Source organism: Brassica napus, chromosome C6 (genome assembly GCF_020379485.1).
Source record: "Brassica napus cultivar Da-Ae chromosome C6, Da-Ae, whole genome shotgun sequence".
Classification (NCBI taxonomy): domain Eukaryota; kingdom Viridiplantae; phylum Streptophyta; class Magnoliopsida; order Brassicales; family Brassicaceae; genus Brassica; species Brassica napus.
In genome coordinates, this window is record NC_063449.1 from 7200386 (window position 1) to 7217982 (window position 17597).

Sequence of the window (17597 nt, forward strand, 5' to 3'; positions counted from 1 at the left end):
TATTATTTTAATGCATAGTTGTATCAAGAAATAACATATGATGATGGTCAGAGAGTTTTGGAACCTTTGTTGTCTCCGTTTCTCTAGAATAAGGATTTTACTGTGGTTTGTCTGCTGATTTAGAGAGCATACGAAATTTTAGTAAATTAACTGATGAAAAAATATAACGATGCCCCTGTACCATATAATAGAGTTAAAAATACATTAAATGTAGAATTTAGTTAGAAATTTTAACACAACACTAAAGATTATAGGCTTCTGTATATTAACCGTTTACCGAAAAACTGAATATTTTGTAAGGTTAACACATTGATTTTGAGAAAAATTCAAAAAATATTACAATATTGTTTTAATGCATACTTGTATCAAGAACTAACATATGATGATGGTGAGAGAGGTTTGGAACCTTTGTTTTCTCCGTTTCTCTAGAATAGAGATTTTATTGTGGTTTGTCCACTAATTTAGGGAGCATATGAAGTTTTACTAAATTAACTGATAAAAATATAGAACGATGTCCATGTACCAAGAAATAGAGTTTATAATACATTAATATAAATGTAGAATGTGGTTAGAAATTTTAAAATAACACTAAAGATTATAGGCTTCGGTATATTAACCATTTACCTAAAAACTGAATATTTGTGGGGGGGGGGGGGGGGGGGGGGGGGGGGGGGGGAGGGAGGTTAATACATAGATTTTGAAAAAAATTCAAAAAATATTACAATATTTTTTTAATGCATAGTTGTATCAAAAACTAACATATGATTACGGTCAGAGAGTTTTGGAACCCTTGTTGTCTCTGTTTCTCTAGAATAGAGATTTTATTGTGGTTTGTCCGCTGATTTAGGGAGCATATGAAGTTTTACTTAATTAACTGATAAAAATAGAAAGATGTCCATGTACCACGAAAGAGAGTTTAGAATACATTAATGCAAATGTATAATGTGGTTAGAAATTTTAAAACAACACTAAAGATTATAAGTTTCAGTATATTAACCATTTATCGAAAAACTTAATATTTTGTAACACATAGATTTTGAGAAAAATTCAAAAAATATTACAATATTGTTTTAATGCATAGTCGTATCAAGAACTAACATATGATTATGGTCAGAGAGTTTTGGAATTTTTGTTGTCTCCGTTTCTCAAGAATAGAGATTTTATTGTGGTTTGTCCAATGATTTAGGGAGCATACGAAGTTTTACTAAATTAACTGATAAAAAATAGAACGATGCCCATGTACCATGAAAGAGAGTTTATAATACATTAATACAAATGTAGAATTTATTTAGAAATTTTAAAACAACATTAAGGATTATAGACTTCAGTATATCAACCATTTATCAAAAAACCTAATATTTTGTAGGGGTTAACATATAGATTTTGAGTAAAATTCAAAAAATATTACAATATTGTTTAAATGCATAGTCATATCAAGAACTAACATATGATTATGGTCAGAGAGTTTTGGAACTTTTGTTGTCTCCGTTTCTCTAGAATATGGATTTTATTGTGGTTTATCTACTAATTTTGGAGGCATACGAAGTTTTACTAAATTAACTGATAAAAAAAAATAGAACGATGCTCATGTAACTTGAAAGAGAGTTTAGAATACATTAATACAAATGTAGAATCTGGTTAGAAATTTTAAAACAACACTAAAGATTATAGGCTTCAGTATATTACACATAGATTTTGAGAAAAATTTAAAAAATATTAAAATATTTTTTTAACACATAGTTGTATCAAAAATTAACGTATTATTATGGTCATAGAGTCTTGGAATCTTTGTTGTCTCCGCTTCTCTAGAATTGAGATTTTATTGTGGTTTGTCCGCTGATTTAGGGAGCATATGAAGTTTTACTTAATTAACTGATAAAAAAATACAAAGATGTCCATGTACCATGAAGAGAGCTTAGAATACATTAATACAAATGTATAATTTGGTTAGAAATTTTAAAACAACACTAAAGATTATAGGCTTTAGTATATTAACCATTTATCGAAAAACTTAATATTTTGTAGGGGTTAACACATAGATTTTGAGAAAAATTCAAAAAATATTAGAATATTAAAAAATATTACAATATTTTTTTAATGCATAGTCGTATCAAGAACTAACATATGATTATGGTCAGAGAGTTTTGGAACTTTTGTTGTCTCCGTTTCTCTAGAATTGAGATTTTATTGTGGTTTGTCCAATGATTCAGGAAGCATACGAAGTTTTACTAAATTAATTGATAAAAAAATAGAACGATGTCCATGTACCATGAAAGAGTGTTTAGAATACATTAGCACAAATATAGAATATAGTTAGAAATTCTAAAACAACATTAAAGATTATAGACTTTAGTATATTAATCATTTACAGAAAATCTGAATATTTTGTATGGGTTAACACATAGATTTTGAGAAAAATTCAAAAAATGATAATATTGTTTCAATGCATAGTTCTATCATGAACTAACTTATGATGATATTCAGAGAGTTTTGGAACCATTTTTTCTCCGTTTCTCTAGAATAGAGATTTTATTGTGGTTTGTCCACTGATTTAGGAAGCATATGAAGTTTTACTAAATTAACTGATAAAAAAATAGAACGATGCCCATGTACCATGAGAGAGAGTTTAGAATAGATTAATACAAATGTAGAATGTGGTTAGAAAATTTAAAACAACACTAAAGATTATAGGCTTAAGTATATTAACCATTTACCGAAAAACTGATTATTTTGTAGAGCTTAACGCGTAGATTTTGATAAAAATTCAAAAAATATGACAATATTGTTTTAATGCATATTTGTATCATGAACTAACATATGATTATGGTCAGAGAAGTTTGGAACCTTGTTTGTCTTCGTTTCTCTAAAATAACGATTTTATTGTCGTTTGCTACTGATTTAAGGAACATATGAAGTTTTACTAAATTAACTGATAAAAAATAGAACCATGCCCATGTTCTATGAAAGAGAGTTTAGAGTACATTAATACAAATGTAGAATATGGTTAGAAATTTTAAAACAACAGTGAAGATTATAGGCTTAAATATATTAACCATTTACCGAAAATCAACACATAGATTTTGAGAAAAATTCAAAAAAAAATGACAATATTGTTTTAATGCATAATTGTATCATGACCTAACATATGATGATAGCCTGATAAGTTTGAAACCTTTGTTGTCTCTCTTACTCTAGAATAGGGATTTTATTGTGGTTTGTCCACCGATTTGGGGAGCATATGAAGTTTTACTAAATTAATTGATAAAAAAAATAGAATGATGCCCATGTACAATGAAAGAGAGTTTAGAATACATTAATACAAATGTGTAATGTGGTTAGAAATTTTAAAACAACACTAAAGATTATAGGCTTCAGTATCTTAACCATTTACCGAAAAACTGAATATTTTGTAGGGGTTGTTAACACATAGATTTTGAGAAAAATTCAAAATATATTATAATATTATTTTAATGCATAATTGTATCAAGAACTAACATATGATGATGGTCAGAAAGTTTTGGAACCTTTGCTGTTTCCGTTTCTCTAGAATAGGGATTTTATTGTGGTTTGTCCGCTGATTTAGGGAGCATGTGAAATTTTACTAAATTAACTGATAAAAAAATAGAACGATGCTCATGTACCTTGAAAGAGAGTTTAGAATACATTAATACAAATTTATAATGTGGTTAGAAATTGTAAAACAACACTAAAGATTATAGACTTCAGTATATTAACCGTTTATCGAAAAACTTAATATTTTGTAGGGGTTAACACATAGATTTTGAGAAAAATTCAAAAGATATTACAATATTTTTTTAATGCATAGTTGTATCAAAAACTAACATATGATTATGGTCAGAGAGTTTTGGAACCTTTGTTGTCTTTGTTTCTCTAGAATAAGGATTTTATTGTGGTTTGTCCGCAGATTTAGGGAGCATATGAAGTTTTACTAAATTAACTGATAAAAAAATAGAAAGATGCTCATGTACCATGAAAGAGAGTTTAGAATACATTAATACAAATGTATATTGTGGTTAGAAATTTTAAAACAACACTAAAGATTATAGGCTTCAGTAAATTAACAATTTATCAAAAAAATTAATATTTTGTAGGGGTTACACATAGATTTTGAGAAAAATTCAAAAAATATTACAATATTTTTTTATTATATAGTTGTATCAAGAACTAACATATGATTATGGTCAGAGAGTTTTAGAACTTTTGTCGTCTCCGTTTCTCTAGAATATGGATTTTATTGTGGTTTGTACACTGATTTAGGGAGCATACGAAGTTTTACTAAATTAACTGATAAAAAATAGAACGATGCACATGTACCATGAAAGAGAGTTTAGAATACATTAATAAAAATTTATAATGTGGTTATAAATTTTTAAAAAACATTAAAGATTATAGACTTCAGTATATTAACCATTTACCGAAAATTTGAATATTTTGTAGGGGGGTTAACACATAGATTTTTAAAAAAACTCAAAAAATATGACAATATTGTTTTAATGCATAGTTGTATAATGAACTAACATATGATGATGGTCAGAGAGGTTTGAAACCTTTGTTGTCTCCGTTTCTCTAGAACAGAGTTTTTATTGTGGTTTGTCCGCTGATTTGCGGAGCACATGAAGTTTTACTAAATTAATTGATAAAAAATAGAAAGATGTCCATACACCATATAAGATAATTTAGAATAGATTAATACAAATGTAGAATTTGGTTAGAAATTTTAAAATAACACTAAATATTATAGGCTTCAGTATATTAACCATTTATCGGAAAACTTAATATTTTATAGGGTTTAACACATAGATTTTGAGAAAAAAATCAAAAAATATTACGATATCGTTTTAATACATAGTCGTATCAGAACTAACATATGATTATGGTGAGAGAGTTTTGGAACTTTTGTTGTCTCCGTTTCTCTAGAATATGGATTTTATTGTGGTTTGTCAACTGATTTAGGGAGCATATGAAGTTTTATTAAATTAACTGATAAAAAAATAGAACGATGCCCATGTACCATGAAAGAGAATTTAGAATACATTAATACAAATGTACAATTTAGTTAGAAATTGTTTTAAAAAAACATTAAAGATTATAGACTTCAGTATATTAACCATTTACCGAAAATCTGAATATTTTGTAGAGGTTAACACGTAGATTTTGAGAAATTTTTTTAAAAAATGACAATATGGTTTTAATGCATTGTTGTTTCATGAACTAACTTATGATGATAGTCAGAGAGTTTTTGAACTTTTTTTTCGTTTCTCTAGAATAGAGATTTTATTGTGGTTTGTTCACTGATTTAGGAAGAATATGAAGTTTTACTAAATTAACTGAAAATCAAAAATTATGTTTGAAACTAATTTTTAATTGTTTTTATTTTTTAAAATATTTCTTTATACATTTATTAGAATCTTAAATTTCACATTTCAAAAACCCTACATTTCACATTCCAAAAACCCTACCCCACCCCTCAACTCGAAACCTTAAGTCTAGATTAGTTAACCCTAGGGGTATAAGTGTCTTTTACCCTTCATTAAAAGTGGAGGTAAAAGTGGTTAGTGTAAACATGAAAAGTGGTACTTTGAATATGGTATTTGTGGAAATTTCCCTAAAATTAATGTTTATTTTTTAATTATAACAAAATATATTGAGAATATATAAAATAATGCATTAGTTTAGTAACAAAAAGTCTTCAAGCTCAAAATGTTATCTAATTTCTAAATTTCTCTTGACCAAATATACAATTTTAATAATTAATATTTCAAACTCAAATTAAAATATTCCAAATTTTTAAAAAGGTAAAATCATAGATGCTAAAGTATATTTTAAAAATGTAAAATGAAAAAGTTTTGTTGTAAAAATCAAAGTGGTATAATACTTTGAAATTTAAAAAAAATCAAAAATCTTAATATGGTAACATCCAAAATATCATATATCATATTTCGTTAAAATATATTAAAATAACATGATAGATGCTCTATGTGTAAAATCTACTAAAATAATTGTGTTGAATTACTTAAACTGAACAATTTATTTACTTATAGAATTTCATAATATACTAAAATGATAGATGCTAAAATATATTTTAAACACAACATGAAAATAAATAATCCTATAAATATATATTTTCTACAGTATAACTAAATAAAATTTTGAAATGTATTGTATGCAAATTGTAGAAATAAAACAAAATATTTTGAATGAGATTCTCTATTTGATTATTTCATATTATGAATTTATTGTACCGAACTCAATTTATTGCACCGAACTCAAAAATATATTAATATGTAAAAACTATTAATAACAAAGTAAAAAATATAAAACAAGTCATTACATATTAATAATGTCTAATAAGAAACATAACCAATAAAATTATGAGATTACACAATATATAAAAATAAAATGTAAATCATATATTAAAACATTTATAATATCAAAATTATATATTTATAAAATAAAAAGTTATATCCACGGATATATCAACATCTAGTTTATTTTTAAAAGGAATAAACAGTTGGTAACTACCAGTATATATTAGAACACTGTTGGAGTAATGTTTGTAGCTTTTATATAGACATAGAATTATGGATCTAAGAACGTAAGAGCATGAACATCCCAAGGTTTTTAGGAAGATATTTTGACAAAATGTGGGCTTCACTGACGCGTGGGTCTCACAAAAATTTGAAAACCACTCTTCAAAATCATCAAATAAGGATCGGTAATTGGGGGGTTTTAGCACTGTTTACGGATTCCATCGAAACGTGGCAGCCCGCAATTAGTTTTTTTTTTTTTAGAAAACAGAAAAAAAAAAAAAAATTTAAGGACCCTTGCGATAACCATGGTCTAAGGCCATGATTATCCCTAAAAAACCCATTGCCTAAGAAACCCATTTTAAAAGAAAAAAAAATTAATAAACAAACCAATCGCGGACTGCCACGTGTCAGTGGGGCCCGCGAACAGTGTAAGAAACTCACTAAGATTGGTTATTAATTAGTAGTTTTTGTAACCGATCCTTAAGAATTTTATGGGGGTCCACACACTAAGAAACCCACTAAAAACCCCGGATAATTATGCTCTAAGTGTTGTAAAAAGCTACATTAGTTTATAGTAAATTAATAGTAACTGCGTACAAAACTACAAAAACTTCAGATCTAAAGGTTTTCTCTAAATATATTATAAAATAAGGCATATTTTTTATCACTGAACTATGCAGGGATCAACAGATAAAGGCAAGATCTATTGATCTTAAGTATTATTATCATCATATTAATATTCAAAGTTTTCTAATTACGTGGTTAATGGACTTTTTTTTAATAACATGATCAATAGATAAAAAAAAATTAATTAAGTGTTCTAAAATTCGTAGTAAGCGGTGTCTAAATAGATGCTAGGCGGTGATGGACCGTCTTAATTTCATCGTATACAATATTTATATACATTTCAATAATTCGTATACATAATAACGTTTATAGTTTGAAACGAGATAAACTATATATTTGAAGTATAGTTTATTTTAGGGCAATTCTCTTTATTTTAAGTTCTAAAATAAATATATATATAGATAATATATATATATATATATATACAACTATATTATTATGTGGAACTATATCTGTCTAAACTCTATTAAAACGTTTATGTATATGGTGCTACAAATTAGGCGTATATCGTTTAGAGCATCTCCAAAAGATACTTTATAACTTCAAATATGAAGTTTTTTACTCTCCAAAAAGAAACTTCAAAACTTCAAATTTGAAGTTTTGAAAAATGAAACTCTATATTTAAAGTTTCACTATTCAAAACTTCAAATTTGAAGTTTCATATTTTTATTTGCATTTTGGTTCTTACAATCACACATCACCTTTATGATTCATAAATATTTTCTCGTTTATTGTTTTAATCCTTAAAAAAATTATATCTCATAAATATTTTAAATTTTGTTTACAGATTTTAAATTTTACACATAAAATTAAATAAAATTTTAAAATAAGATTTAAAATATTTTAAACTAGATTTAGACAACAATAATATACAAAAAAAACTTAACAAAAATATTTAAAAAAATTACATGAAGATATAACTATTACACAAATTTAAATATTACAACAACACTAATAGTCAGGTAAGTTTGATCCGGAACCTTCAAAATTTTCAAATATTGTCCAAATTTTTTGTGTAACTGAAGATGGTTGTTGTTGTTGCTTTTGATGTCTTTTTCGACAATTCTTTCTTGTTCATATCGAATATATTCACAAGTATTAATATCATCGAAAAGAAATTAGTCTTTTAGCAATATTTTATGTTTCTCTTTTACTTTCTTATTCCGGTCTCTTGTATTTACACGTATCAATATTACCTGATTTCTACAACTTTTATCTCATAATCTACAAAGTAAAAATGAGGAGAGCCTTTTTTAATTTGATATGCACTAATAGATCACATATGCATTACGAAAATCATTTTATGAAATAATATGGTATTTTGTTTGAAGTTTAATATTAAGTAAGTTATTTAAATTTAAATTTTTAAATTTTTAAATTTTAATAGAATATTTTATTAATTAATATTGTTGTAATATGTTTATATATGTGCTAGTTATTTACAAAAGTTTTATGAATTCAAATTAGTTATGACAAATATAAGGACCATATTATAAAATATAAATAGTTTTGAAATTGAGTTTGAAATTTTACTTTTGGAGAAAAACACCTTTAAAATTCAAATATAAATTTTTGAAAATTTCAAAATAGAGTTCTTTTTTTGGAGATGCTCTTAGTGAACTTCCAGCATGTTTTAGAACATTGCAAAAACTTACATCGAATGTTGAAATACTAGGCGGTGCGAATTGCGATCAACCCAAAGATGAATGAAATTTACATTTGGAAAGAGGAGTCATGGAGGACGGTTCACAAGGAGACGGCTCATAAGAAAACAGAGCGCAGTCCATGAAAAATTGAGAAAAAAAAATACTATTTTTATGTAGTTCAAAAAAAAAAAACTATCTTTAAAATCCATATACTAGTTGAATGCTTTTCCCACTTGGTTTATAATCTGCTTTCATATTTATGTTAAAACTTTCCAACACACCATGACCACTACCTCACATAATCAATAGAAGGCTTAATCCTTGGACGAAATGCCTTGCTGATCCCTTTTATATTCTCCAGGATAAGTTATTATCATATTTGGGCATTAGTTAGTTAGTTTTCAGAATTTATTTTGGAGGCCTTTAAAGCTTTTTTACATGAACAAAATAATTATTCTCCACTGTCTAATTTGGACTCAGATGATCGTATCTTACTCTAAACTCAATTGTTTTCCAATCACTCCAGATAATCCTCATTGACACTAAAATTATTTGTAAGAATTGAAATTCTATCCTGGATAATAATCTACTATACGCAAATCACTGTCATCATATTTATTTATGATTATTAATATCGAATTTATTGGGAATACTGAATATGATTGTTACACTAGTAATGTGAACGTCTCAAATACGTGGAAATGGGTCCAGTGATAGAACTTGGGACTAGGATTAGAATTAGAAGAAATTCAAGAAAATAAAATAAAATCAAGAAACTATGAACCAAAATACAAGAAACAAGAAAAAATTAAAGACACACACCAAAAACAAGGAATAGCATGGGAACTGGGAAGTAAAGCACCCAAAGAGGGCGCGTTTAAAGAGGCTGGCTCATTAATCTACATTTGTTTCCATGTTCATATAAGAATTCATAGTGGTAGATAAATAAGAATAATTGAGTATAATCCATACTTGTAGTTTGCTGGGCAACCCAACTTGCATTGCTTGGTTGTTTTTTTCAATCTCATTGATCTATATTTGAGTAGACATTTGTGCAGTATCATACGGTTATCTTGAATATGAGTAGGTTTGGAAGCGGTTTAGGCGGTGTTATCATATACTAACATTTAATTTCACAAAATCATAAATTCTTTTCAAAATGGAGCCGACAAGTATATAGCCAACATTTAAAAACCAAAAACATGTACAAGAGAGACACAAACGAATACGAAACCAAATCAAATGAAACAGAACAAACTAGAAAAGAAGATTTAAACCATTAAACAAAGTAAAAGAAGGTTAAAAGATATTAAGGTCATGTGGCCTTAGGCTGGTGAATCCAATGAGCCGACATCTCCGCCTAGGATACCCTTTGATGTCTTCGTCGTCTCTTTGTTTGTTTTCTAGTCAAAACCTTTTATATACCTAAGCTAGGGAAGCAAAAAAAAATGCTGAGATCTAGTTAAATTGACTAAGTGCATTATTAATGCTAAGATATTTTAAAATTATTTCACAATAATAATAATAATAATTTTATCGTAAATAAATAAATAATTAAATCCTTAACCTAGAGGAGAAAAAAGTTAAACTAAGTGAAAACATAGAGTATCTTGTGTTTTTTTATTAAGATTCTCAAATAAACATCTCTCTTTCCTTTTCTATTTTACTAATACCATTGATAAAAATGATCTTAGGTTTATGCATTGCATGTTCATAAAGTTTGTACATATATATTATTAGACTATTATTTTTGATATTAACGGAGGATGACGGAGATCCTTTGGAGCTAGTTCGACATGCAAAAAGTGAATGTCAAGTCTGGTTTGATGCGAACGAAGTGGTACAAACAGTGACACAAAATAATAATAATGAGGGACCCCAAGTCATAAACTTGGGTAATATCTGCCTGCTTGATGGATCTTGGACAGCATCTGCTCATTTCAGTGGTTGCGGCTGGGCTTGGATGGACAGTAGGGAAAGCACTCAACGCACTCGAAGGTAGAAGCACTGCGGTGGGCAATGGAGAATATGTTTCAACATTCAACATGTCAGAATTTTGGGACAGATTGTAAGGAGCTGATTGCAATGATAAAGGAACCTCAAGTTTGATTAAGCTTTGCGACAAAATTGGAGAGGATAGAGACGCTACTGATATGTTTCCCAGATTTCAACATCATTCATGTTTCACGAGCGCAAAATCAACTTTAGACTTTTTAGCTAAAACTTTTTATTGATTAATCTATTCCGGTCTGGCTAGCTTGAGTAATAAAATGACCGTACACAAACTTCGGAAAAAAAGGAGGACTATTTTTTATATTAACCCATTATTTTATTTTTTTAAAATAAAATAAAATACGTATCTCAATTATTTATTTGTAGAAAACAAATGTTTTGATTTTTTAATTATTTAATCATATATTCCCAACGTCTCTCTGCAACACGCACCACCAAGCGAGAGCTTCTCATTAGTGAAAACGCGCAAAACCGCGCGTTTGTTCCACTTTCCGTTGATACGACGTCGTGCTATCTTATACCGTTGACCAAATACGCATGGGTTTTGCAAATATACGTATACACAGCTCATCTCCTCCTCTCTTCTCTCTCGTTTCAGTCACAAGACGACTCACCCAACAAAGCAACTTCGCTTCACGAGCTCAAAGCTTCTCCCTCTCTCTCTCCGTCACGCATTTTCATCTGTGATTCTCGAGCTTTCTCGTTTTCCCCTTTTCAAAGAGACTTTGGTCGGTGATGGTGATTAAGAGCAGATGAAAGTCACCGGAAAGCCGTATCCGACGGCGACATTACAGGCCTTGGAGTCAGAGACGAAGCTGTTCACTAACCCTCCAGATCTCAGGGCTATACAGAGAGCTACCACAGTCACTAAACGCAGAGCAAGGAACCCGAGCTTGACACGTCAGCGAAGATCCGCCGCTCCCGGCGGGAGAAGAAGCCGGCCGGAGACTCCTCTTCTGAAATGGAAAGTCGAGGATCGGAACAGAGAGAGAGGCGGCGTTGTTGAAGAAGACGATGATTACGAGGATGAGAGAGAGACCACTTCACGGCGCAAGGATCGGAGGAAAACAACTCGGCCGGTTTCGGTTAGGAAACTCGCCGCCGGGCTATGGCGGTTGCAGGTTCCCGACGCGGTGGTTAGCGGCGGAGAGAGAAAGGTGAAAGAGGGATTAGGGTTTCAGGTAATAAATTTAATTTCTCAATGTTTTTTCTTGTTTCTCAAAACAGCTGTCTTTAGTGAAAGATCTGATGCGTGTTCTGTCTTAAAGCTCAATCTTGTTGTTGCTTTTTTTTTTTTTTTTGAAAAGATAAAATCTTGTTGTTCTGTCTTAAAAAGGTTATCTTTGGTGTTCCTTCTGCAGGGAGGTGTTCCATATCTTTATCACCACAGTGACAAACCTTCTGGTGGCTCAAAGAACAGGATAAGGCAGAACCCTAGCACCATCGCGACTACAAAGAATGGATTCTTGTGTACGGTGTGTTGTTGTTCATCCTCTCAATCTTTCTAAGTATTATCTAAATGATTAGATATATCATATATGTAACTGTTACCGTGTATATACGCATGGAACTCTATACATTTTTTCCTGGCTGCAAAAATGAACAAAAAAAAAAACTTAAAAATGAGATTGAGATTATGAAAACTCAAAAACTTAAATACTTCAATGGAGCTTTGGTCAGTCTTAGCTTTTTGGGCAATGGGCATGATGAAAACTATTGAATTCTTAATATAACTGAATATATGCATATAACTCTATACATTTACTCTGTTCAGGACAGATTTATAGGACTTGAAACAGTTAGTGACTAGAGGCTAAATGATTAATACACATATTTTTTAATCAATTGTGGAGCTGAGTTATGTATACATATTAGCCACTTATATTTAGAGGCCAAATAGATTATTTCATCTAGCTATGTCCAGATCCTATTTGGCTTTTCTTGTTTGAGTCCTTAAGTTTCCTTTATTGTTTTGATTTCTTGACCTCACGTCTGTTGTTTTTCTTTGTCAGCTCGAGCCTTCAATGCCATTTCCACACTCGGCTATGGAAGGGGCGACGAAATGGGATCCTGTCTGCATGGACACAACGGACGAAGTACACCAAATCTACAGCAACATGAAGCGCATTGACCAACAAGTGAACGCCGTATCATTAGTCACTTCCCTCGAAGCAGAGCTGGAGGAAGCACACGCCCGCATCGACGAACTCGAGAGCGAGAAGCGTTCCCACAAGAAGAAGCTCGAGCAGTTCCTGAGGAAAGTCAGCGAGGAGAGAGCCGCGTGGAGGAGCAGAGAGCACGAGAAGGTCCGAGCGATCATCGACGACATGAAATCCGACATGAACAGAGAAAAAAAGACACGTCAGAGATTAGAGATCGTGAATCATAAACTAGTCAACGAGCTCGCAGACTCCAAGGTAGCTGCAAAGCGTTACATGCAGGACTTCGAAAAGGAAAGAAAAACTAGAGAATTGATCGAGGAGGTCTGCGATGAGCTCGCTAAGGAGATAGGAGAAGACAAAGCTGAGATCGAAGCCTTGAAGAGAGAGTCAATGTCCCTGAGAGAAGAAGTAGACGACGAGAGAAGGATGCTGCAGATGGCTGAGGTCTGGCGCGAGGAGCGTGTTCAGATGAAGCTTATTGATGCTAAAGTAGCGTTAGAGGAAAAGTACTCGCAGATGAACAAGCTTGTAGCGGGTTTGGAGTCTTTCCTTAAGACAAGAGACGTTGTTATTACAGATGTGAAGGAGGTGAGAGAGGCGGAGGTGTTGAGAGAGAGCGCTGCTTCTGTTGACATCCAAGAGATCAAGGAGTTTGCATACGAGCCTGCGAATCCTGACGATATCTTCGCTATGCTGGAAGAGATGAATCTCGGTGAAGGTCATGATGACAAAGAGATGGAGAAGAAGCCTGTTGCTTACACTCACCAGAATGAAGAAGATGATAGCGGTTGGGAGACGGTGAGCCACGTGGAAGAGCAAGGGTCTAGCTACTCACCAGATGGAAGCATACCTTCAGTGAACAATCACAATCACCGAGAGAGCAATGCCTCAAGTTGTGGTGGTGGGACAGATTTTTTAGGGAAAGGATGGGAGGAGACTCCAACTACAGAGATAAGCGAAGTGTGTTCTGTTCCAAGACGGTCATCATCCAAAAAGGTTTCATCAATAGCTAAACTCTGGAGATCATCAGGTGCAAGCAACAACGGAGATAATAACAGCTTCAAGGTGATATCAATGGAAGGAAGGAAGTCAAGCGTTGGAATGGTTTCATCACCGGAGAGAGGCTCAAGCAAAGGAGGGTTTAGCCCAATGATGGATTTGGTTGGACAGTGGAGCTCTTCACCGGAATCTGCAAGCCATCCTCATGTGAACCGAGGAGGGATGAAAGGTTGCATAGAGTGGCCTAGAGGTGCAGCACAGAAGCATAGTTTGAAGGCAAAACTCATTGAAGCTCGGATCGAAAGCCAGAAGGTTCAGTTGAAGCATGTCCTTAAGCAGAAGATTTAGATGACACAACCAGTAAGAGTGGTTTATCTGATGATCTCTCACCGGGGCTGTGATTCTGTATGAAGTAATAAAATGCTCCGGTGAAGCAGTCAGGAGAAGCCAGCAAGACCGGAGTTTTAGATTTATGCATGTCGTTTTGGTCATTAGCAATTAAGCAAAACTGTTGTACTATAATATTTGTTATCTCGTCATTATGGAAGATAAAACCTTTTAGCAGAGTAAGAGAAGGCTATTGTTTCTTAGAAACATACTACTTGATGGTGATAAGTATGATAAATTGTAGTATAAGACATGTAGTTTCTTTAATTAATGTTATTCAATTAATTATATGTATTAGTTTTAACAATTTTGAAGAACCAAAATTTAAATAATAATATTATATTTAGTTTCCTACAAATATGCAAAGGTGCAAGTTCTAGCATTTTATGTTATAGATTAAAATGTCACTGTTTTTCCATTAACAAAGTTATAAAATTTGATGCAGATTCAATCTGTACCACTATAATTATAATTATTCTGTATTTTTTTTTTTTGAACAATGATTATGTTCCTTTTATTTTCTAAAAATATGCTATCTTTTAACCCTTTATGGTAGAGATTTGAAAATGACAATGATTTTTTTTAAATTAGTTACTAATTTTATTACATATTCAAATCTCCAGCTTAATAGTTGTAACTCTGCTGGTGTTATTTTCTAAAAAATGTTACAATTTAATATAATTAAAAGAAATATTATGTGTTTTGGTGGTAAAAAAAAGAAGAACAATTCTGATGTCCCTGCAGTAAAAGGCTAAAAGCTGCTCTGACTCAACATGTGTGGAATGTTTTTATTTTGAACCAAAGAGAAAATGAATGACAAATATGTCCAAATTTTCATGACATTATTGGTGAGACAACAATGATGCTCCCCTTGAAGAGAGGATACATCTAAAGGAAGAAAACAACATAATATGAATTGTACAACAGACAGAATTTGAATTTGTTGACAAGATAAAATTAAAATCAATCATTCCCTTAATGGTATTCTTGGAAGTTGACATGACCAGTTGCTTGAGCATGCTCCACAGCTTCCTGTTTCAGTTAATATATTTCATCAGTTCGAGCTCTATTGATCTACGAAGTACAGATAATAAAAGCAAATGACCTTTTGTCCAATAACTCCAATTTGGCAAACACCACAACGCAGAGTGAAGTTTGCAGTATCTGTGTAACTCCTTTTCCTGAAACAGATGATAAACAAAACTCAAAGGGCTTACTCTTGTTTCCATAAGCCACATTTTAACAACACAATAACTAACACCTTATCTAGTATTACCTTTGTTGGTCCTTAACTAGATTTAGAACAAGCCCTTCAATGGAACCAATGGATCTATCTTTACCAACCGGAAATATAGTCATATCAAAGTCTTCCTCAGCATCTTCAAATGGAGACAACTAAAAAAAAAATTGCAAGAAGTAAAATACTTAAGCTACCAGTTTGATTATCAAGTTACCTTCTTTCAAATGAGTATATCAAACTTACAGCGAGGGCATCATAGTGAAGACCGTCATAGATCAGCATAACTCTTTCGCTGTAGTTTTTGGTCTGCAAAATAGAGTAATAACTACTGTTTAATACTTAAATCTTTGCAGAATTTGAATGTTTGAGAGTTAGATGATACCTGTCCATACAAGTCACATCGACTGGTCTGAATGTCATAAGCTCCAATCTCTCGACCATAATAATCTGCTAATATCGAAAGCTCAATCGCACCTACCACAAAAAACAAAAACGAAAATGGCAAGACACTCTTATCAATACATGAAACTTTGTAAGCATCATCAACCAAAGAGATATTTTAAGGCAAATGAGATTACCTCCCCACTTCTCTGGATTGAGAATCCAAGCACAGTATTCTTCATTAGGCTTCCCTAGAAATGCTTCGTTATATTTCTCCTTGTCGCTTGCAACTGCTGCAGCTATCACCTAAGCATAACAGCACCAAGCTTATGTCTTATTTTCGAGAAATTACCAAAGCTGGTTGCTTCAAAGTTCAAATACTCAATTCATGTGGAAACATCATTAGTCTACCCTATGTTACTATGTATTACTACGTTTCAATTGTTTTCAAGTGAGCATAAACACTGAATGCAGCTAAAACTAAGCTTTAGATACCATAAGGAAGCGGATAAATACAAACTCAAAAGAAGAAGCTAAACATTAAATAGATGAAAGAAGCTAAAACAGAAGAAGAAAACCTGTCTTAGCTCAGGAGCTTTCTTCTTGTCCTTGTCCATAACATAACTGTAAAAAAAAAAAAAGAATCCTCAGAAAATAAACAAAAGCTTCAAAACATTCTCTTATTGACTAAAAAAGAAGCTTATTATTATTACCCGATTGCGTTGAAGAGACAACTGTTGTCAGATGGTATAACTCTCCTCACAATGATTCCTTCCATGATAACAATCTCAAACTAGCAAGAACAGCCTATACTCGCATTCCAAACAAAAAAAACAAAAAACGCAATTAGTCAAGAATCTAATAAACTCCATAGCCGTTTCATTTAACCAAGAACCATATCAAACAGAGAAAAATTCGTTTACTCAGGGAAGATAACAAAACTTGAAAACGAGCTAAAATGGAGAGTCTTGATTCGATCTAATATATCACCAAACCAAATTATTATGGATCAAGAAACACAGATTCGGAATAGCAAACAACTTTTCAATCAGATGGAGAAATGAAGATGTAAAGTTTGGTTTTTTATGAATTACCCAGATGAGAATGAACACCAAACACGACTTAAGCAAACAACTTTCAATCAGAAACTTGTTGTTGGATCCATCTACCTAACACAGAAGGCATAAACACGTGTGTGAAAGAATGAAAGTTAGATAAGAAAGGAGGACTCACCGTTGGGGGCAGAGAGATAGAGAGAGATCTGATTCTGGGAAATTGAGAAATATACAATTAGATTTTTATGGTGGGTTGCCGCTTTTGCTCATTAGATTACTTTGCTTCGTTACGTAAAGACAACCCCAGAAACCAAGAAAAGAACCATTTTTATTTCATTTTTCTTTCTTTTTGGTTCGTAATTTTCTTCTCTAAATTTCTTTTTTTTTCAGATGGTTGATGATAAAAACTTATCTCTTTATTTGTGATTTTGTTTTATTAAATTTATAACATTTTGTTTCTTCTTCATATTTTACTCTTTTTGCTGCTACCAAATCGCGAATATAAATAAAATAAAACAAGACGTTAAGCTATTCAA

General features: G+C 31.4%; 2 protein-coding genes across 5 annotated transcripts; one reads left to right on the forward strand and one right to left on the reverse strand.

Annotated features, from left to right (window-relative positions):
* The first annotated feature begins 11370 nt into the window (after window positions 1-11370).
* On the forward strand, window positions 11371-14692 carry LOC125588699. Its single transcript, XM_048760400.1, has 3 exons — window positions 11371-12018; window positions 12199-12312; window positions 12850-14692. Exons 1-3 carry the CDS (start codon window positions 11590-11592, stop codon window positions 14344-14346), a joined length of 2040 nt encoding a protein of 679 aa, XP_048616357.1. The 5' UTR covers window positions 11371-11589; the 3' UTR covers window positions 14347-14692.
* A 467-nt stretch (window positions 14693-15159) lies between these two features.
* On the reverse strand, window positions 15160-17465 carry LOC111207319 (OVARIAN TUMOR DOMAIN-containing deubiquitinating enzyme 2). 4 transcript variants are annotated; one of them, XM_048760401.1, is made up of 10 exons: window positions 17240-17436; window positions 17101-17171; window positions 16720-16813; window positions 16585-16630; window positions 16204-16312; window positions 16008-16099; window positions 15869-15931; window positions 15662-15780; window positions 15491-15566; window positions 15160-15417 (listed from the first exon to the last, which is right to left on the reverse strand). In XM_048760401.1, the coding sequence occupies exons 3-10, from the start codon at window positions 16782-16784 to the stop codon at window positions 15361-15363; spliced, it is 627 nt and encodes a 208-aa protein (XP_048616358.1). In that variant the 5' UTR covers window positions 16785-16813; window positions 17101-17171; window positions 17240-17436; the 3' UTR covers window positions 15160-15360. The 4 variants fall into 4 exon arrangements, with proteins under 4 accessions (XP_048616358.1, XP_022561050.1, XP_022561049.1 ...); XM_022705329.2 differs by having other exon boundaries at window positions 17101-17175; XM_022705328.2 differs by lacking the exon at window positions 17101-17171 and having other exon boundaries at window positions 17240-17465.
* Window positions 17466-17597: the final 132 nt, after the last annotated feature.

Bases quoted from the DNA above. Each gene is read 5' to 3' on its own strand.
- LOC125588699 (XM_048760400.1), top strand. From the start codon at position 11,590: ATGAAAGTCACCGGAAAGCCGTATCCGACGGCGACATTACAGGCCTTG. The intron at 12,019-12,198 runs GTAATAAATTTA...TTCCTTCTGCAG, and splicing joins AAGAGGGATTAGGGTTTCAG to GGAGGTGTTCCATATCTTTA. The intron at 12,313-12,849 runs GTGTGTTGTTGT...TTTCTTTGTCAG, and splicing joins AGAATGGATTCTTGTGTACG to CTCGAGCCTTCAATGCCATT.
- LOC111207319 (XM_022705328.2), bottom strand. From the start codon at position 16,784: ATGGAAGGAATCATTGTGAGGAGAGTTATACCATCTGACAACAGTTGT. The intron at 16,100-16,203 runs GTAATCTCATTT...TTTTTGTGGTAG, and splicing joins CAATCCAGAGAAGTGGGGAG to GTGCGATTGAGCTTTCGATA. The intron at 15,932-16,007 runs GTATCATCTAAC...TCTATTTTGCAG, and splicing joins GATGTGACTTGTATGGACAG to ACCAAAAACTACAGCGAAAG.